The 21,299-nt window shown below is 45.8% G+C and overlaps 1 protein-coding gene across 3 annotated transcripts in view; it reads left to right on the top strand.

Annotated features, from left to right (window-relative positions):
- Positions 1–1,078: 1,078 nt before the first annotated feature.
- The window catches only part of OCRL (OCRL inositol polyphosphate-5-phosphatase), a 140,296-nt gene continuing 120,075 nt past the window's right edge, over positions 1,079–21,299 (top strand). For 2 of the 3 annotated variants that reach the window (XM_033944920.1, XM_033944918.1), the window contains exons 1-3: positions 1,079–1,228; positions 2,347–2,426; positions 17,366–17,445. In XM_033944920.1, the coding sequence (XP_033800811.1) occupies positions 1,190–1,228; positions 2,347–2,426; positions 17,366–17,445 (199 nt within the window). In that variant the 5' untranslated portion in view covers positions 1,079–1,189. The remainder of the gene's footprint in view (positions 1,229–2,346; positions 2,427–17,365; positions 17,446–21,299) is intronic. The other variant, XM_033944919.1, reaches the window with a different exon arrangement.

The following is a 21,299-nucleotide window of genomic DNA, read 5'->3' as shown; positions in this document are numbered from 1 at the left end:
TCCGTGCCACCCAGGCAGCAATTGGCTGGCCCGGAACTTCCTCTCCAATGTCAGAATTGATTGGGGGGGGGGGGGAAGCTTGTGCAGTCGCTGCATGAAGATGATCAGTTAGTGCGGCGGTGGCTTGGAGAAATAGGTGGTGGCGGCCTATTTTCAGCTCACTTGTCCCGCTCCTTCTGAAAACGGGACATTTCGGCATCCAGAAGCTGTGCGTAGGGACAATGGGACATGCGAACTAAAAACGGGACAGTCCCGTTCAAAACGGGATATATGGTCACACTACACATACCTCTTTGAAGTTCCCAGCACAAGCAGCAACCCCAACCTACTGTTCGTGCCAGCATCGGCTCTTCCTCTGACTTCTCTTCATGGACCCCTGCCTAGGAAGTGATGTCAGAGGAAGAGCCGATGCTGGCGCGAGCAGCAGGTTGGGGCTGCTGCTCACACCAGGAACAGATGGAGGTAGCGGAGAAGATGGCAGGGGGGGGGGGGGGGGCGCCACCACCCCGGGCACCTCTCACCCTCGCTATGCCACTGCATATATGGTACCTAATTTGGGCCTGGAGTAATGGAAGGTTAAGTGACTTGCCCATATAGAGTTGCAATGGGAAAGGAATCCAGTATTCCTGGTCACTGCACTAACTATTAGGCTACTCTTCCAATTATGCTATAGCATTCCATAAAGGAAAATGGGTACCTCTTTTCATTGATAGGATAGGCTCATACTAAGTAAACAAATGAAGCAAAGCAGGAAGTTCTGCACATGCCTCTCACCTCGGGATACTCCTCAGACCATCCTGGTTGCCTGGACGGTCTGTTATTTTGCTGTTACTACCCCCGAGAAGCTACCGCCCAGGGAGACCATCTAGTTTACCTAATGATTAAAACCAGCACAGATCGTTCCATTTTCTAAAGCAGCGTCTTCTGTGACTGAGCACAGCACTAGCACTGCAGTGACTCAGGAGGGCAGACGGCGGACCTTAAGCCTCACTCCTCTTGTCCCTCCACTGTTAGTGATAGCAAGCAAGCGCAATGCGCTCTCCGGCCAGCAGGGGGCAACCGGCGCCAGTGGCGCTACCTCCTAACTGTCGATGTGTCGCGCTTGGGCCGCTGCGGGCAAAGCCGGTGAGGGGCGCTGGGCCCGGCTCTGAGAGCGGACGGAGGCGCTCGGGGCCTGAGCGCAGGAGCCATGGGGGAGCCCAGGCGCAGGCTCACCCCCGTCGCCACCGTATCCTACCTACCGGAAGAAGGGGCTGCCGGCAATGGGGGCGACCCTAGGAAGTGGGACGGGCGGGAATGGAAAGTTACCCGGGCCTGGGAAGGAGGTCTCAGGCAGTCAGGGCTCTAGAGGGGCGACGCTTGACCCCCCCGGGCGGGAACAGACCGCAAATTCAGATCCAGCGAGACCCGGCAGCCCGCTCCAAAACTCAAAATCCGTAGCCCTACGTAATTATCTTACAGTAGAAGCGGGGCTGCTCGTTTGTTAAAAGTCCTGTAGAGAGAGACTGCCTTAGCCTTTTTTGCCTCGGGGACGATAGAGGAGCTTGGGCAGTGGTATCCTGCAGGATGGGGTTCCCCAGAGTCCTGGAAACAGAGGAGGCTCCTGGAAAAGAGATTAGCAGCACATAAATGGCTCTGTATCCTGCTGTGCTCAAGATTGAATTTAAAAAATAGGAGGCTATGTTGAAGCTTGAAGATGTGTTTATAGAAGGCATTGGTAGGGCGCATTTTAGACTTTTTCAAAAACTTAAGGACATGGGTTTCCACCCCCCCCCCCCCCTTATGGTGTTCTTGTCTGCCACTACTCCACAAATGTTGCAGCGGTGGTAGATGGCTAATTTCATCAGTTTTGTGAACCTTTCTCATGCACCGGCTTTAAATCACATTCTACAAAATCCTCGGGACAAACGAAATTTGAAATGAACACAACAGACGTTAATGTCACCTTGTGTGTCAGTGTGATCCATTGTGAATTGCATGTTTGCAAATGGCAGTATGGTTTACGCAAACATATGTGCACTACTGACCTTAGGTAATAGTGCTGGTATTCTTTTGTCAAGAAACTAAGGATTTATGTGTGTTAAACCAGTGATAGTGTTTGTGTTTTTATGCCAGCCAGGTGTAGCAGGTGTGGATTGAGGTGTGTGCCAGTAGATCCAAGTGAAGACAGATTAGGATAGGCAGGTACAACGGCTTGACAAAACTGCTAGGCAAGCAGGCACATATTGGTTTGTGTGCACAGAAACAAAGCTGTTTGAACATTTGTCTGTGCATGCCAAGCAGAGGAATTTCTTAGGCTGTATAATCATCTAATATAGTATGAAAGTTCTTTAACTGTCTACTCATACTGTGGAGGGTCTGGAAGTGAAGGATGGCTGCAAAGAGCCTTGTCTTCTGTTCCTGTCACAGCGGAAAGGACAATATGTGTAAGTAATGTTTTTCATTCCTCTTTTTATGCTACATTGCTGCATGCATCATAAATTCCCTTAGACTAATCAGGCAGGCAGATTGCTTAAAGTGTATTTTCCAGATTCTGAAAATCAGCAACCTTAATATTTAGCTAGAGGAGTCCTACTGACTGAGTACTAGTTAAAAGAAGAAAATATATTTTAGTAAATTCAGCCTTTATATTTTGAGGGAAAGTTAACTATTCCAACCCTTTTTGCAGAAGGGAAAAAGAAATGACATTACAGGCAGTTTTCATGACTGGTAAGAAATCAGATTCAAAAAGATATTTCAACCTGGTTAAAAGCACATGCATTAAAGCAGGCTAGTGCAAAATATAGCACCAGGTAACAGGTCATTACGGTCTGTGTCACACAAATGATAAGATATTTTAGATAGGCTGGAGGAGGCTTCATTGGCATTTCCAGTAGTTGGAATCTAAGGACAGTGATGGGTAGACTTCTGCGGTCTATGTCCCAGAAATGCCAAAGAAAACACCCCAATTTAATCATGAATTAATAATAATCTGTGACTGTTGGGCAGACTGGATGGACAGTTCAGGTCTTTATCTGCCATCATTTACTATGTTATTAGCTTTGCATTCACTAAGTAACCCTCAATGTGCGCTGAGATGGACTAACTTTTAACCAATAAAAATACCATGGGATTTTTTTTCATGCAGATTTACATTTTTGTATGTGTGTTGCCTAACTGCCCTGAACACATGCATTTCCACTAAAGGTTCAGGAGAATGAAAGTGTACTACTACCAGGAAGGGAACAAAACTGCTGGTGATGCTTCTCTTTCAACAAATCACAAAAAAAGTTATTTTTAAATATTTTTAAATTGTCTTGGTAACATATTTTTATTACATTTTATTATGTAATTTTTTTTAGGTTCTCTGGATAGTTTAGGATAATTTTCAAACAGACCATGGAATTTCAAAGTATGGTATATAGGCATTTTAAGTGTACATATACTGCACAAATTTTCAAAAATAAACATGTATATTAAGAACACCTGGTACTTAATTTTTGCTGTTTTGTGCAGATGGCTTAGCAGATCTTTGTTAGCCACTTGCATTAACTTTTTAAAAAGCCATATATGGGGTTTTTTTTTCTATAGTTTACTAGTAGTATATGCCTCTACAAATACCTACCTCTTCATAATCCAGCTAAAAATACACATGCTATGGAAACCCATACATAATTTTAGCTGAGCAAAAGAAACTAAGTTTTTGACACAAATCCATTTGAACACATTGTTTTGGAAAAAATTTCAAATTATGGTATATAGGCATTTTAAGTGTACATATACTGCACAAATTTTCAAAAATAAACATGTATATTAAGAACACCTGGTACTTAATTTTTGCTGTTTTGTGCAGATGGCTTAGCAGATCTTTGTTAGCCACTTGCATTAACTTTTTAAAAAGCCATATATGGGTTTTTTTTTCTATAGTTTACTAGTAGTATATGCCTCTACAAATACCTACCTCTTCATAATCCAGCTAAAAATACACATGCTGTGGAAACCCATACATAATTTTAGCTGAGCAAAAGAAACTAAGTTTTTGACACAAATCCATTTGAACACATTGTTTTGGAAAAAAATTATCCATATATCCATGAAGGCAGAAGCATTTCAGAGTTTGCAAATGGGACTGCCTTTGTAAAGGAGCATTTTGAGTTTTGACCTGCTTTCATGATTTTATCTTACAGTGTGGGCAGTCACCATATCTGTGGTTTATTTGTTTCCCTAGCTTCCTTAGATACTTTGCTGTTTATCTTTCGTATTGTGTTGCTCAAGAGCTGTGCAAGAAGAATTGATTGTTGTCCTAGTCCCTCTTGCGCTTTAGATATCAGAAGATAATCTAGGCATATTTTTAAAAAGGCAGTTGATTTATCCTATTTCAATAGAGAAATTCAGCATGAAATTCTAGAATCAATTTCTTGACTTTATTAAGGTGTTGTGGGTTTTTCTAAAAATTTTATTCCTTGATATGCTTTCCTTTTTTCTTTGTATCTTTTTTTAAAATCTCAGTTTTCTTACTTCTTTTGAATAAGTAGTGTGAACCTTTCAAAATAACACTTCCTGGTTTTAAAAAAAAATCTTCCCTTTTAATCTTTCTGGAGTGAAGTTTAGAAACTTAAGGCACCATTCTTGCATACAAGTATAAAAAACAGAGTTGTATTTGTGTATTGCCAGTGATCTCCAAAACTGGTCCTGGAGGTACCCTGGCCAGTCAGATTTTCAGGATAGCCACAATGAATCTTCATGAGAGATTTGCATGCAATGGAGGCAGTGCATGCATATCTGTCTCATTAATATTTAATGCAAAACGGGAATTTACTAGAGAGAAAGCTTTTTATTTCATTGGCTCCCAATTATGGAATCATCTACCACTGGACATTAGATTAGAAGTAACCACCCAGTCATTCAAGACTAGACTGAAGACCTATTTTGAGGGATCATTTGGGAAGAATAGTTTGTCATCTGAAACCCCTCATATCTATTGAAGAAAATTGGTTCAGCACAATTATTTTTATTTTTTTATTTATTCTCTATCTAGCACTTTCTATCTAGTGCATTCCTATCTCTAATGGAGTTCCTTTCATATATTATTTGTATTATAATGTAAACCGCTTAGGTCTGTAATATGCTGATACAGTATTACAAATGCTAATTAAACATAAACATTTATTGTGGATATCCTGAAAACCTGACTGGCTGAGGTGCCTTCAGGAAGATTTGGAAACCACTGGCATATGTATATAAGTAGTGATTTTAGAAAAGATGTTTCTTACATGTATAGACAGTTTTCTTTGTTCAGAAAGGAGGCATGTTCTGGTTGGTTCTTCACATAGACATACTGCTGTGATAAAATATGGCATATATCAAGAGCTTTTTATCTGTCAGCATTTATACTTGTTCAATGTTAATATTAACCTTCAGCTAATGTATCTTGAAACTTGAGACTTGGAAAGGTGCTTGATGGAAGATTCTATATGTGGTGTTTAAAACTTCACATGTAAATTTGGGCACATACCCAACCTGCAAACACAATTTAATGGAATGAGCCAATTATTTCTAATAATTGTGGGCCAACAATCATTGATTGGTATTAATTGACAACAGTTTGGATTTATTCATGCATCTTGCTAAGTACTAATCTATAAAAGATGTGTGTGCAAATTTTTTAGCTCACAACTGAAAAGGGGATGTGGCCACGGAAGGAGCATGGATGGATCAGGAGTGCTGACTAAAGATGGTCGTAATATTATAGAATAGAATTTTATATAGGACTAACAAGTTAATATGCACCCTTAACCACAGCCCATTTGTATGATTTATTTATCTAACAAGGGATAGCATTGCTAATAGGTTTTATAGCCCGTTATGATTCAGCATTTTACTTATCAAACATAACTTGAATCTGCTATTCAGCAGGGAGCTAATGGAGGGATTTAAGGGACAGTGACAGAGGGGCCAATTCAGAAAGCTGCAGATCAGTTACCAAGAGTTTACAAATTTATTATGGGCCATGTGCATGGAGGATATAGCTTCACATTCCATTAATACGTATGGCTATGAGTGTATTCCATGCAATGCAGAGAACAGAACAGTGGCTTTTGAAATATGCACAACATAAGAATTTTTTTCTAGGTCAGGGGCAGCATAAAAGAGTAATCAAAGAGGATTTAACTTCTAGTTTTGTCTTCATTTGCAATCGAAGAGAAGTACCTGCTAGTTTAAAATATTTGAAAGGAGGTCACAGATCATGTGTGCATATCCACACATAAATGGAAGTGTGGGCACATCAGCCTTGCAAACATTTTACAGTATGCACAAGAAATGTTTGCAAGTTAACATATTTGAGCAGAAGAACAGTTACTAACGTGTGCCTGCACTTTCATTGTAATTTGTACAAGAAGCTATAATTAATCAAAGAACATTTGTGTGTACGACTTTCCTTGATTAACATGCAAGTTCTGCTTGTTTTAAATGTGCATATCGTTAGGTTCTTGTTTGGTGTGGAATCATATTTGCAGTAGAAACCACACATAGCTGGTTTTAAGAAAGGTTTGGACAATTTCCTGGAGGAAAAGTCCATAGTCTGTTATTGAGACAGATGTGGGGAAGTCACTGCTTGCCCTGGATCGGTAGCATGGAATGTTGCTACTCTTTGAATTTTGGCCAAGTATTAGTGATCTGGGTTGGCCACCGTGAGGACGGGCTACTGGGTTTGATGAACCATTGGTCTGACCCAGTAAGGCTATTCTTATGTTTTTATGCTTTACCTGCTTAATCTCTGTATAGATCCAGAGTGGCTTACATAAACTAGATTTGCGCTAATACATGTGGAGGGGCATAATCAAAAGAAACGTCTAAGTCAGTTTTGGCCTAACTCACAAGTTGTCCAAAGTTGAACACGGGAAAAGGTCCATTTTCAAAAAATACACCCAGCATTGTTGGTTTTTTATGTTTGATATTTTTAAAAAAATTGTCCAACTATACGTCCAGCTGTTTGATCGTCCAGACCGCTAAGTCATTCATCTTTATACCCCATTTTCGACCAAAAATTTTTCCGACTCAAAAACGCTTAGAAAAAGACCTTTTGGGTGTGGGAGGGGCCAGAAAAGTAAGGGTCTGGACACCCAAACATGGCAACTTAGAGGGGCACCTTACAGGGAACTGCTGTTAACTTCACAAAAAGGGTGCCACATAAACAGTTCCCTTATAGGTCATGGTGAGTCCCCCAAAACACCCCCAGAATCTACTAGTCCCACATATCTACCACCCCAACAGCCCTTATGGCTGCAGGAGTTACTTATATGGCAGTACAAAAGGGTTTGGGGTGTTTTTTTTTTGGGGGGTGCACATGTTTCTCCATGAATGCAGTGATTAGAGTGGCTTATGGGCCTGAGTCCTGCGTACTGCTCTCCATGGTTCACTAACCCATCCCCAAGACCACTTAAACCACCTCTGTGCAGCTCTATTAGTCTTTCCTATGTCAGGCTGCCAGGTGCTGATGTTCTGAGGTAGATATGTAAAGTTGTTATTACGTTTTTTATGGGGGTGGGTCAGTGATCACTGGGGCTGTGTATGGGGGTCTGTACTTTATGTCTGCAGTGTTTATCAGGTCACTTTGGATACCTTTTGTGGACTTAGACCTGGTTTTAGATGGCCTAAGTCACAACATCCAAGTTCCGTCTAGGCAGTGTTGTCAAACCTTCGGTTATACATGCAGTACGACTAAGTCTAGGATGGCCCATGTCCCGCTCAAATCCCGCCCTCACCACTTCTCCTAAAATGCCCCTTTTAGCTCTGGTCATTCAGCAGCACTGTGAAGGCCTAAGTCAGGGGTCTGCAACCTTTAAGACATAAAGAGCCACTTGGACCCATTTTCGAAAAGAAAAAATAACTTGGAGCCGCAAAACCATTATAAAACAAATCTAACACTGCATATATTGTTTCTTATCTTAATGCTATATACAGGATCACTAAATTGAAAATAAAATCATTTTTCCTACCTTTGCTATTTGGTGATTTCATGAGTCTCTGGTTGCACTTTCTTCTTCTGACTGTGCATCCAATCTTTCTTCCTTTCTTTCAGCCTCCTGTATGTTTCCTCTCCTCCAGACCTCATTCTCTCCCCCAACTTTTTCTTTCTGTCTCCCTGTTCCCCCTTCTTTCTGTCTCCGTGCTGTCCCCCAAGCCACTCGGTTTGCTGCCACCGCAATCGGGGAACAGCCCCCAAGCCACCGCCATCCCAAGCTTTCCCTGCAGAAGTGTTGCGCTGACCAGCATTCCGCTCCCTGACGTCAATTCTGACGTAGGAGAGGAAGTTCCGGGCCAACAAGGCATTTCTCCTCATTCCATCCAGCCTGAGCCCCATCTCTCCTTGATCCAGCATTTCCCTTCTGTGTCTGTCAGAATTACCATTCCACCTATTTTCCAGCATCACCCTTCTTTGTGTCCATCTCACCTATATCCCTATCTCACCACTTTTTCAGAATCTTCATTTGTCTCTGTCCTTATCTTTACGCCATGTTCACCATTTGCCCTTTCAATGTCTTTATCTCCCCCCACACACTTTTTTAGCATTACTTCTATGTCTCTATTTCACCTCCTCTTCATGTCCCCTCTGTATCTCTATCCTTATTCAGTAGGTCCTGCTTACCCTTTCTCTTCTTTGTGTCACTATCTCCATTTTCAGCTTTCCCCCCCTTTTCCTTTGTTACTGCACCCTGTAGCTAGAATCTTTCCACCCTCCCTCCACTCCGGCCCAGCCCAGTATGAAATATTTCCTTTTGTTTCCCTCCCCTCTCTCTTTCTCTCTCTCTCTCTTCTGCTCCCTCACCCACGAGTCCTGCATCTGGCCCTCTCCCTTCTACCTGCACCTGGCAACACCCCCCTGCTCCGCGGCTCTCTTCAGCAACTCGTCAGCAGCAGTGATCAAGACAAGCTGCCGACATCGAGGCCTTCCCTCTACGAGTCCCGCCTTTGTGGAAAAAGGAAGTTGAAACAAGCGGGACTCGCAGAGGGTAGGCCCCGACGTCAGAAGCTTGTGTCGATCGCTGCTGCTGAGTTGCCGAAGAGAGCCGCGGAGCAGGGGATGTGGCCGGAAGCAGGTAGAAGGGAGAGGGAGATAGGAAGGCTGTAGATCTCCGGAGCATGACACCGACCCCGGCCAGGATGATTTCTTTTTCAGGCGTGCAGCTTACAAGTCCGGCGTCGCGGCGGGAAATAGCCATGCTGAGCAGTGAGCTCAGCACTACACAGATGAAAGCCTTGCTTGCTGATTGGTCCGGCGGGGCGGGGCAGCCGGACCAATCAGCAAGCAAGGCTTTCATCTGTGTACGTGCTGAGCTCACTGCTCAGCATGGCTATTTCCCGCCGCGACGCCGGACTTGTAAGTTGCATGCCTGCGTGACACACTACCGGAGCCACGGCAAAGGTGGAAAAGAGCCGCATGCGGCTCTGGAGCCGCGGGTTGCCGACCCCGGCCTAAGTCATTTTTAAATACATCTAACACCTTGGTCGATTATCGGCACTTGGACGACTTTTGTTTCTGATCGTCCAAGTGCCGATTTAGGCCGGTTTTTAGACTTTTTCTATGAGCCCCCAAGTCTCTTGCTTGGAATTAGTTCAAAATTGTCTTCTTTAAGACAATTAATTTTCCAAGTTTGGACCATTCTGTCAGGTGGGGACCATTAAACTAATGGTCCCCCACCATTATGTTTCAGATTTTGTTCAAAATTTGTACATAGAATAGTCAGGGTACTAAGAGAATTTTCCTAAGATTTTAGATTCCTTACTGCAAAAGTCAGCATTACTGACTCTTCGGATGTGCTTTGAAGAAGGTTAAAAATACTTTTATTTCTAATTTCTCTGATTGCTTTGGGCCGAGATAGGCAGAGCTGGTGAAACACACTTAACAAAACAATAGGGTACATAAGCTCAGCAACCCTCTGGAATGTGATCGGAAGAAAATTCTTCCACAGGATTTCAAATGTTGGTTTTTCAAAGTTTCATAGGGCAGGATACACAAAGCTCTGACACCACGGTAAAAAATACCATGCTGGGAGTAATTTTTTTGTAGCAGATGATGCTCTGCAAGAATAGCATGCAAATTATATGCATACTATTCGTGCGGTGCAGCTCTGTTAAAAGGGGGAGGAACTGTGCCTGGAGCTTGCTCAGAAGAGCAGTCACTAGCACAGTTCATCGTCTTGCCTGCCTGAACCTCTCATTTATTCTGCCTCTGCTCTCCCTACCTGCCGACTCATCTGATCGCAGCAGGGGAATCCCTGATCAGCTGAGCCAGCAGGGCTCCCCGAAGCCTTAAATCCTATATTGGATCAGACCAATGGTCCATCTAGCCCAGTTTCCTGTTACAGTGGCCAATCCAGGTCACAGTACCTGGCAGAAACCCAAAAGGTAGCAGCATTCTACGCTACCAATTCCAGGGCAAGTAATGGTTTCCCCCATGTCTGTCTCAATAGCATACTATGGACTTTTCCTCCTGGAACTTGTCTAAACTTCTCTTAAACCCAGCTATGCTAACTGCTATAACACATCCTCTGGCAATGAGTTCCAGAGCTTAACTATTCTTTGAGTAAAAAAAATATTTCCTCCTATTTGTTTTAAAAATATTCCCAAGTAATTTCATTGAGTGTCTCCTGGTTTTTAAACTTTTTGAAAGGGTGAAAAATTCATTCATTAATACTCATTCTACAACATCATTCAGGATTTTGTAGATCTCAATTATATCTCCCTTCAGTATTCTAGTACCTGCGTGTAATAACCGACATGCCTCTCCCATGTTAACATCCCCTTTGAAATTAGGCGCTATTGAACTTAGATACTAACCCTTTAATTTTATATATGGTGCTAAAAATTGTATTTGCAAATTTGGGTTCTCATCCAATTTGCATGCACAAAGATTAATTGTGTAACAAGTCAACTAGACTGATAATTGGATGCTGACTATCAATTATTGGTTATATTTGACAATAATTTGAATTTATGCACATATCTTTTAGACAGTTCTATAAAGGTGCATAACCTTTTACACCCAAATCTAAAAGGGGGCATGGCCATGGGAGGGCATGGGCAGGTCAAGGGTGTTCCTCAAATTTGCATATGGTATTACAGAATTAGACAGATTCAAGCAAAATTTAGGCACAAGGATTTACACCAGCACCAAACTCAGAGCATTGTTTACAGAATAGTGCTTAGTGCTCATTTTTTGTCCTAAGTTTATAAAATAGTCAAATTGGTGCCAGTTAACACCACCTATAATCTTTATTGACATTTAAAGCTAAGTAGTGCTCAATTAAGTTAGGTGCTATTATATAACTTGTTCACTATTTGAAAAAATTGGGCACCTAAGATTATATAATTAGTGGATTAGTAGTGGGAATGCTAAGTGAGGTAAGTTTTCTTTGAAGCAGCTTTCAGTTCCTAACTCTAACCCCTCTGCTAGCACCTATATGTCTTGCTTTCCCTCTGTAATTCCACATCTGATCACTGTGTTTAGATGCACCTTTTTGTTCAGTTTCTCTGTCATAACTAGATTGTAAGCTTTTTCGAGCAGGGATGGCCTATTCCATGTTTGATGTACAGCATTGCGTATGTTTAGTAGTGCTATAGAAATGATTAGTAGTAGAGCTTTTGGAAACTATTACCTCTAATTCTAGTGCAATATGTCTAGTGGTCCTGAATGTTAGGGTCTTGTATCTGAACTAGCAAGTTACTTGCAGAAAACTGTCAATTATATTTTCAACTCCACCTCCCTCCCAGGGTACTACTCTTTCCCCTCAGTTTTTCTGCAAGAAAGTTGCTCAGAAGTGTTTTTGATCTGCTCTGCAGTTTTATTATATTCAAGTATTTTTTCTCATTGTTCTTTGGAGACTTGGTGCCCAGAGGTTCCCACTTGGGAGGAGGCGCTAGCAGGATCAGCCTTTGGGACACCTAGCTAGCCAACCTTTCTATTTTTGAACTCAGGGGCCATCCCCTGCATAGTTGCTCGCATCCATGATTTAGTCAGGGGCTTGAGCGCAGGCTGTTTGGCTCCTTCCCGGCTAGACTTGTACTAACAATGGGCTTCCTTTGTGGTCCTCACCTCCACCCCCGTTGTGGTATGGTTTCCTGGGGGTTGATGTTCAGTCTGACTTCAGTCTGACTGGCAGCCAGAAGACCAAGTTCATTCAGCGAATCTGTGAGGCAGATTTCTTCTCCATTGATTCCAGCTGAAATCCTGTGCTGAAGCAGGCAGGCCACACATGGCACAATGAGTAAGGTTATTGTAGCCTATGGGGAAAATCAGGGGTGAGTGGGGGGAACCACGGAAGTTCATTTTGAGGGTTTTTGACACCTGTGGGTTTTTTCCCCTTCAGGGAGGTCTCCAAGGGCCATTTTTGGGTGTGATTTTTCTGGCAGCAGCCATCTTGTATTTTAAATGATTTTTTTTTTTAACTCTATCCTCCATCTGCCTTAAAGGCCCACAATTTTGCTCAAAATCGACTGGGATTGACTCCTTAGAGCTTTTTACCCCTATTCATGCCAGGTATGCGTTAGATGGAGGCCAAAGAGTGCCCATGTCCTGCATGCAATGGAGTGTACTGGGAGGGGCTTGAGCCTCAGGCTCAGCCTCCGAGGAGTACTCCAGGGCAGGGAATTCGCAGGAGGCGCTTTCCTAGGGGAAGAGACCCTTCTCAGTACCCTCCCAAACTATCTTGTCCAAGCCCAAGAAGACTGGTAGGGAATCTCTGTCGGGGTTGGTGAGACCCCCCCCCCCCCCCCCGGTGCAAGACTTCACCCTGGATTTTGTGAGCCTTATGTGGAATGCCTATTTGAATTACCGAGAGTCCTCAGTATGTTAGTAGCGCACCTATGGTGGTTCTCCCCTCAGCAAGTGCCCCGACCAGATGAAGATGCAGACTTAGACCAGGATATTTAGTCTGTCACGGAATGGGAGGATGGCAAGTCCAATTCCATGCCACCTTTATCCCAGGATGAAGTTTCCCTGGCAGAGTCTGCTTCTGTTCAGGAGGACAACAGTCAAGAGGTGGTGGTGACCCTGAATCAGGGGGAAGACCTCACAGTCTGCCAGTTGTTCAAGGCCCCTGCATTTTCGAACATTATTTCCACCTCACTGCAACGTTTAAAGGTGGAAGTTCCACCAGCTGCCTCTTTTCAGTGCTCTTTTATGAGCAGTTCTGTGTCTCCGACCGTGTTTTTTTCCTTGCATCTGAACATCATTAAACCGGTCACACCACTGGGAGTCACCATAGGGATCCTTTTGAGTGGCTAAAATTATGGCTAAGCTGTATCCGATGGCACCAGATTTCCATCAGCTGTTTGTTCAACCGAAAGTGGATTTGCTGGTGGTGCAGGTCACTAAACAAACCGCTCTGCCTAATGAAGGAGGAGTGATGCTAAAGGATACTCAGGACTGTAAAGTGGATTTGCTCCTCAAATGACAAATTGAAGCTTTGGCCCTAGGGATTAGGGCAGCAGCCACATCTTCCTTTGTGGCATGTGCTTGTCACACTCTCCTGTCTCGGTCATCAGATGCAATAGACGGTGAAGATCCTCAAATGCTCCTCTCTGGGATGAACTATATTGCTGGATGCTCTATATGATCTTATTAAAATTATAAGCATGGTCTTGGCCTATGCTATCTGCCCAACGGATGCTCTGGATCAGACAGTGGGCAGGAGATGCTACCTCTAAATCTACACTAAGCAGGCTTCCCTTTTTGGAGCAGATGCTATTTGGTAAGGGCCTAGATGACCTGATGGCCAGTATGACGGACCGTTGTGCCAAGTCTACCAACAGCAGACCCCGGATGGCCCGGGGTTCAGAATGAGGTAATTTTTGAGGCTTCCGAAGACTTTGTACATGCAGTATTTGGGAGGCCAGATAACACAAAGATCCTTTCAGAAAGATTCAGCAGGGGCAGGGGACAGCAAGCCTTGGACTCTTACTTCTCTCCAGCCGCTAAGAAAGCGCAATAATGCTAGGGCAGGGGCTGAGCTACCCCCGACTTTTGGCCTTTTGGTCGATCTGGTCTCAGATTAGCACAGACGTAATCTGGAAGGAGTACAAAATTGAGTTCTGTGCCCCCCTGCCAGAGAGCCCTCAAAGTTTGGGCTATAGTTAAAAAGCCACTTTCTCATCAGGCCATAGAGCCGGTTCTGAATGCAGACTTGGGCTCAGGCAGATACTCTATATTCTTCATCGTGCCAAAGAGATACTCAGACAACTGCAGACTGATTCTAGATCTTGTCAATCAATTTGGCTCTGAAAGTACCGCACTTCTGCACGGAGACCGGTCAGTCATAGTGGAAGTGCTGCTGGGGGAATTTCTCACCTCTCTCGATCTGACAGAGGCCTATCTTCACATCCTCATTTTCCTGGTCCACAGGAGGTACTTGTGATTTCATGTGCTGGAGCAGCCTTTCCAGTTCGCTGCACTCCCCTTCGGCCTGGCCACAGTACCTTGCACCTTTTACCAAGATGATGATAGTGGTAGCAGCACACTTCTGCAAAGCTGGGATACAGGTGCTCCATATTTGGATGATTGGCTCATCAGAGCTCCGTCCAAAGAGGAAGGCGACAGTTTTGAGATCAGTGCAACTCCTCAAGGACTTGGGCTGGATAGTCAACTTTAAGAGGAGTCAGCTAGAACAGACTTGGCGCTATTTTTTCTGTTACTGCTCCCTCCTTACGGTATGCTGTGTCCCAACATTTTAGACAAGAAAACACTATTATAAAGTTCATATCAAACCTCAAATCACTCTTGTTTAAAGATGCATTTAATGTATGAGAAAATACCTCGAGAGAAATAATCTACAACCTCCCCTCCCTTTTGTGTTTTCCTTCTTCCTCTCTATTTCTTTTATTACATTGTATTTCTTTCTCTTTAACCCTCCTGTTTTCTGTCTGTCGATTATTACCCTGCCTGTAACTTATACTGTTTTTATTTTTTTTTTAACTAATTTTATTGTAAACCGTAAACTTTAGACCTTTTTGATAGATGGTATAACAAAAATTAAATAAACTTGAAATCTGAAACTCTTCTTTGTGGTTTAGAGCAGTGTTCTTCAACCTTTTGACATGTATGGACTGGCAGAAATAAAAAAATTATTTTGTGGACCGGCGGTCGAAGAACACTGGGCTAAGTTGTGGGCCAAACCCTGCCCATTTCTGCCCCAGACCCCACCCCATAATAGTACTAATTGTAATACCTTTTTCCATTCATTTTTCATATATATACACACACATACACAATATAATCTTATTAACAACACATAAAGGTTAACCACAAAATTAAACTACACAAAGCACACTGTATGCTTCTCAACATTCATTCCTACCATGCAATTACAGGACCAAAAACTAAAAGTACTAATATATACAAACGAAACCCTAAGATTCAAGACTGCATGCAGTACAACCCCAGAGAACAGTGCAAAATATAGACAGCAGATGTAAATTCTCAAAATTGACACAATTCAATCACTAAATGTAAAACTAAAATCATTCTCCTTACGTTTGTTGTCTCCCTCCCTCCATGCTGTGCCTTACCTTCTGGCCTGATCCCGCCTGGCCATTTTATACCACCCCCGGCGTTATCTTCGGGCCGGCTCCCTCTTCCTCACTGCCACAGTGTACAAAGCTGCGGGCAGCGACTCCTCGCGCGTCCCGCGCCTCATCTGGAAGCCTTCCCTCTGATGTTGCAACACCAGAGAGAAGGCTTCCGGTTCAGGCACAAGACGCGCATAGGAGCTGCTGCCCGTGGCTTTGTGCACTGCAGCACTGAGGAAGAGGGAGCCGGCCCGAAGATAATGCCACATCGATTGCACCGTAGACCGGCGGCTGAAGAACACTGTCTCGGGCGGCCCTGTGGACCGGCATGAAATTTCTGCGGATCGGCGGTTGAAGAAATATGATTTAGACAGAGCACTTGAAGGTTGTCTTCTCATTGTTTTGAGTGTTGCCTGGTCATGCCTATATAATTCCCTAGATCCCTCTGGATAAAATTAAAGGAGCCCTGCAATGCAGCGCAAGTACATTGCCACATCTGACTTATACCCAGAGTCTGAATTCTTTGGTTTTTGTATTATTTTAATCGGAAAAAACAAAAAGAAAAGAAAAACAGAACATGACAATGGTCTAACCCAGTGGTCCCCAACCCTGTCCTGAAGGACCACCAGCCAATCAGGTTTTCAGGATAGTCCTAAAGAATATGCATGGGGCAGGTTTACATGCCTGCCACCTTCATTATGTGCAAATCTCTCTCATGCATATTCATTAGGGCTATCATGAAAACCCAACTCGCTTTCTCTGAAAAGTCCATAGTCTGTTATTGAGAAAGACATGGAGGAAGCCACTGCTTGCCTTGTATCGGGAGCATGGAAAATTGCTACTCCTTGGGTTTTGGCCAGGTACTAGTGACCTGGATTGGCCACCGTGAGAATGGGCTACTGAGCTTAATGGACCATTGGTCTGACCCAGTAAGGCTATTCTTATATTCTTTAAGTACACAGGAGGATAATATATGAAAATATTTTAAAGCTATGGATATGACTACCTTGTATCACAATACAGTAGAATCTCAGCTATCCAGCACCCACGGAGATTGGTGGATACCGGTTAACTGTTTTTCTGGTTAATTGAGAGTGTGTTAAAAACCTTGTCTAACACAGTCTCATTTCCCCCCTCCCTCCTGCCCTGAAGCACCAGCTCGGCAGTGGTCCTGAGCTGCAAAGTCCTCCTCCCTCCCTCAAGCCCCGAAGATGCATCAGAGGAAAGGCCCTGCCAGGGCTGGCCGTGAGCAACCTGTTTTGAGGCTGCCTCCAGTTTGACCGGCTACGCTTTGGGTAAGGAAGTGAAGGGAGAGAGTGAGTGAGGGGGTTTACGGCTCAGGACTGCCACCTACTTCTACCACTAAGGAGCTTGAGGGAGGGAGGAGGATTTTGCATCTCAGGACCACTGCTGTGCTGGTACTTCAGGTCGAGAGGGAGCGAGGTTCTTCTCTCAGCTGCTTCAGGGCTTGAGGGAGGGGGGATTTGCGGCTCAGGATGCTGCCATGTTGGTGCTTCAGATCGGGAGGGAGGTGGGATTCGCAGCTAAGGCCTGCTGCCGCTTGTAGTTCTTTGGGGCTTGAGGGAGGGAAGGGGGGTTGCAGCTCAGGACCGCTGCCCCCAGTACTTCAGGGGTCTTTTTTTCCCCACCAGCAATTTTTTTGTCAGTTGATTGAGAGTGCTGGTTAACTAAGATCCTGTTAACTGAGATTCTACTGTATCTCTTTTTTGTTCGCTCAGTGAAATTTCTGGTTATCATAGGTTTCAAACTTTTCAAATATTTCCCTGTATTATCTGTCCATTTTATTACTTTTTTTTAGGTTGGTTGTCCAGTCTTGTGTGCCGGATAAAAATGATCAGGACATCATTCCAATTGGCAGCCACTTTAAATGTGTGCAAGGTATGAGGTTTTTTCCTTCTTAATACATTGCTTCTTTATTCTCTATCCTACTTTCATAAAGGGTTTTGCCTCCAGTCAGTGAAGTTCCACAGAAATCATTACCTCTCAAGATAAAATTACAGGATGTCCATTTATATTAGTTTTCTTCTCTGTTCACACTGTGAAATCGGTATATCCCGAGAGATAGGGACAACTTTCAGAAATGTCCGTCTTGATCCAAAGTCTATAGCTACTTTTTACCAGTAGCATGTTAACCAATTCTCAGGAAACATGGTCGTACTTTCACTTTGACCATTTTTCTGGGGAAAGGTAACTGTAGAAATTTGCATCTACCGTATTTTCTCGCATATAACGCGCGCGTTATACGTGGTTTTTACGTACCACGCATACCCTTGCGCGTTATACGCGTGAGTGCGTTGTACAAATTTTTTTTTACATAGTTCCCCCCCCCCCCCGGACGTCCGATTCACCCCCTTCCCCGCAGGTCCGCTCGCACCCCCACCCCGAAGGACCGCTCGCACGCACCCCCACCCAGAAGGACCGCTCGCACGCACCCCCACCCAGAAGGACCGCTCGCATGCACCCCCACCCTGAAGGACCGCTCACACCCCCACAGCCTCCCGACCCCCCCCCCCCATCATGTAGAAGCTCCTACCGGTGTCCTGCTGCTTTCTCTTGGTGGTCCCGACATCCGACACGATCGGGGCAAGAGGGAGCTCAAGCCCTCTTGCCCCAGCCAACCGCGGCACCCCCGACACAATCGGGGCAAGAGGGAGCTCAAGCCCTCTTGCCCCCCCCGACTCCCTGACACGATCGGGGCAAAAGAGAGCCCAAGCCCTCTTGCCCCGCCGACTCCCCAACTCCCCGACAATATCGGGCCAGGAGGGAGCCCAAGTCCTCCTGGCCCTGGCGAACCCCCCCCCCCGCTAGTTGTTCGGGCCAGGAGGGAGCCCAAACCCTCCTGGCCACGGCGACCCCCTACCCCCACCCTGCACTACATTACGGGCAGGAGGGATCCCAGGCCCTCCTGCCCTCGATGCAAACCCCCCTCCCCCCAACGACCGCCCCCCCAAGAACCTCCGACCGCCCCCCCCAGCCGACCCGCGACCCCCCTGGCCAACCCCCACGACACCCCCACCCCCCCTCCCCGTACCTTTGTGTAGTTGGCCGGATAGACGGGAGTCAAACTCGCCTGTCCGGCAGGCAGCCAACGACGGAATGAGGCCGGATTGGCCCATCCGTCCCAAAGCTCCGCCCCCAGGAGGGACCTAAGGCTCCCGGGCCTATTCTGATTGACCCAGGCGCCTTAGGTCCCACCAGTAGGCGGAGCTTTGGGAGGGATGTGCCAATCCGGCCTCATTCCGTCGTTGGCTGCCTGCCGGACAGGCGGGTTTGGCTCCCGTCTGTCCGGCCAACTACACAAAGGTATGGGGAAGGGGGTGGGGGTGTCGTGAGGGTCGGCCAGGGGGGTCGCGGGTCGGCTGGGGGGGCGGTCGGAGGTTCTTGGGGGGGCGGTCGGTGGGGGGAGGGGGGGTTTGCGTCGAGGGCAGGAGGGCCTGGGATCCCTCCTGCCCGTAATGTAGTGCGGGGTGGGGGTAGGGGGTCACCGTGGCCAGGAGGGTTTGGGCTCCCTCCTGGCCCGAACAATTAGCGGGGGGGGGGGTCGCCAGGGCCAGGAGGACTTGGGCTCCCTCCTGGCCCGATATTGTCGTGGAGTTGGGGAGTCGGCGAGGCAAGAGGGCTTGGGCTCCCTTTTGCCCCGATCGTGTCGGGGAGTCGGGAGGGCAAGAGGGCTTGAGCTCCCTCTTGCCCCGATCGTGTCGGGGGTGCCGCGGTTGGCTGGGGCAAGAGGGCTTGAGCTCCCTCTTGCCCCGATCGTGTCGGGGGTGCCGCGGTTGGCTGGGGCAAGAGGGCTTGAGCTCCCTCTTGCCCCGATCGTGTCGGGGAGTCGGGACCGCCAAGAGGAAGCAGCAGGACACCGGTAGGAGCTTCTACATGATGGGGGGGTCAGGAGGCGGTGGGGGTGCGAGCGGTCCTTCGGGGTGGGGGTGCGGGTGGGAGTGCGTGCGAGCGGTCCTTCGGGGTGGGGGTGCGAGTGCGTGCGAGCGGTCCTTCAGGGTGGGGGTGCGAGCGGTCCTGCGGGGGGGGGGTGAATCGGATGTCGGGGGGGGCATCAGGCTTTCAGGGTGGGGACAGGACTTCAAGGGGGAGAGGAGAGTCGGGGCAGGCGAAAGGAGAGTCGGGGTGGCCAGAGGAGAGTCAGGGCGGGCGAAATTTGTGTTTTTCGCACGCTATACCCATGTACGCGTTTTACACGGGTGCGCGTTATCTACGTGAAAATATGGTACTTTTTCTGTGGTTATTTAATCCATTAAAAGTAACACATTCATTTTAAAAATGCATTCTACCTGTGTTATTTCACCCTTGGAAGTGCCCGCTCCTACTGCAGGTGAAATTATGCATATTGTTGAATCTTTTGCGAGTTTTTAGAGTGGTAAGGTATAGGCAGTTTTCAGGCAATTTCTCCCAATAAGAGACTTCTGGAATTTGCCTTCAAAATTGATTTCTGAGATTAATGCCTTCTTTTAAAAGATCAAGTTGTAAAGTGCATGCTACATGACATAATGATGCATTTTCCCTTTTCGCCTCTGACAGCTTGGATATGTTTATACAGTATATGGGGCTCAGTGAAGAGAGGTGTGGTGAATTGCAGATTGGTAGAGTGGATAGTGGTATATAGATGTGGGGGTGTGAGGAGAGAATAGTGTGTTTGGGGTGAAACGTGTGTGTGGAAGGGGATAGTGTACATCAGTTCTTGCACAATCCCACTTTATTCCGGGATGATTGGGTTAATTCCATATACAGTACCCACCGGAACTTTGTAGGAAGCTCAAATTCTAGAGACAAGCTCCACCCCTCTCACCTCAGTACTGGCCCTTCCTGAATCAGTTTTCCTTCCTACAAACCAGGCTGTAGGAGCTTGTCTTTTCTGCTTGTGTTTTATTTTGTATAATTTCAGTCTTTTCTTTCATGGTTTTCACCTTCGTGCTGTGGATGTTTATTTATTTATTTTAAATAATTTATAAACTGCCTATCCACAAATCTAGGTGAGGAACAATAAAAGTATACACTGTGGGAGATTGCAGACCTTTGGAAAAGTCTGCTTCCAGGGGGTTTATTGCCTGTCAGTACAACCTCAGGACAGCCTGCACTTCAGATCAGGGCTTGGGAGCTTACTCCAGGTTCATCTGCCAGTGGGTCGACTCGAGCACAGGCTGTGTGACTGTCTTTGTGTGCAGTGTTTTTCCATTCAGCACATGTCACAGTGAGTACAGGCTGACAGCGATTTTGAGGGGTCTTAAAAGAGGGTTGGGGGGTTTCCCTGCATGCCCTCCCAATCCCCACCCCTAAAATCCTAAAATCGCTGTTTTTGAGGGCTTCCTTTGTTTTTCTCGGGCTATTTTTAGTCAAAATCGGCACCCATGGCAGCCATCCTGTATTTTCCTGATTTTGATTTAAAGGTTTTTTTAGCACTTGCAAGCTTCGTTTTTGCATGAAAACCACTCAGATGGATTCCCCAGGGTAAGATATCATGGATTCATACCTTGTTTGCAGTGGATGGCTGTCGGGTGTGCAACCATGTAAGCTGTGGCCCGCGAGGAGAGCAAAATTTGCCTGGACCCTGTGCCTTCGACCTCTGAAACTTGTCTTCCTGCTATTTCTGCCCAGGTACCCTTGAAAATATCATTGGGGGAACCCGTGGAGTGCGCAGGCGGTGCTCAGGCAAAATGCAACTATGCTTAGGGGGCGAAATCTCACAGTTAGAAACATGAAACTGACGGCAGAAAAGGGCC

The sequence above is a fragment of the Geotrypetes seraphini genome, chromosome 5, assembly GCF_902459505.1.
Source record: "Geotrypetes seraphini chromosome 5, aGeoSer1.1, whole genome shotgun sequence".
Taxonomy (NCBI): Eukaryota; Metazoa; Chordata; class Amphibia; order Gymnophiona; family Dermophiidae; genus Geotrypetes; species Geotrypetes seraphini.
Note: the sequence above shows the minus strand (reverse complement) of the source record. Positions and strands in the feature narration are given on the sequence as shown.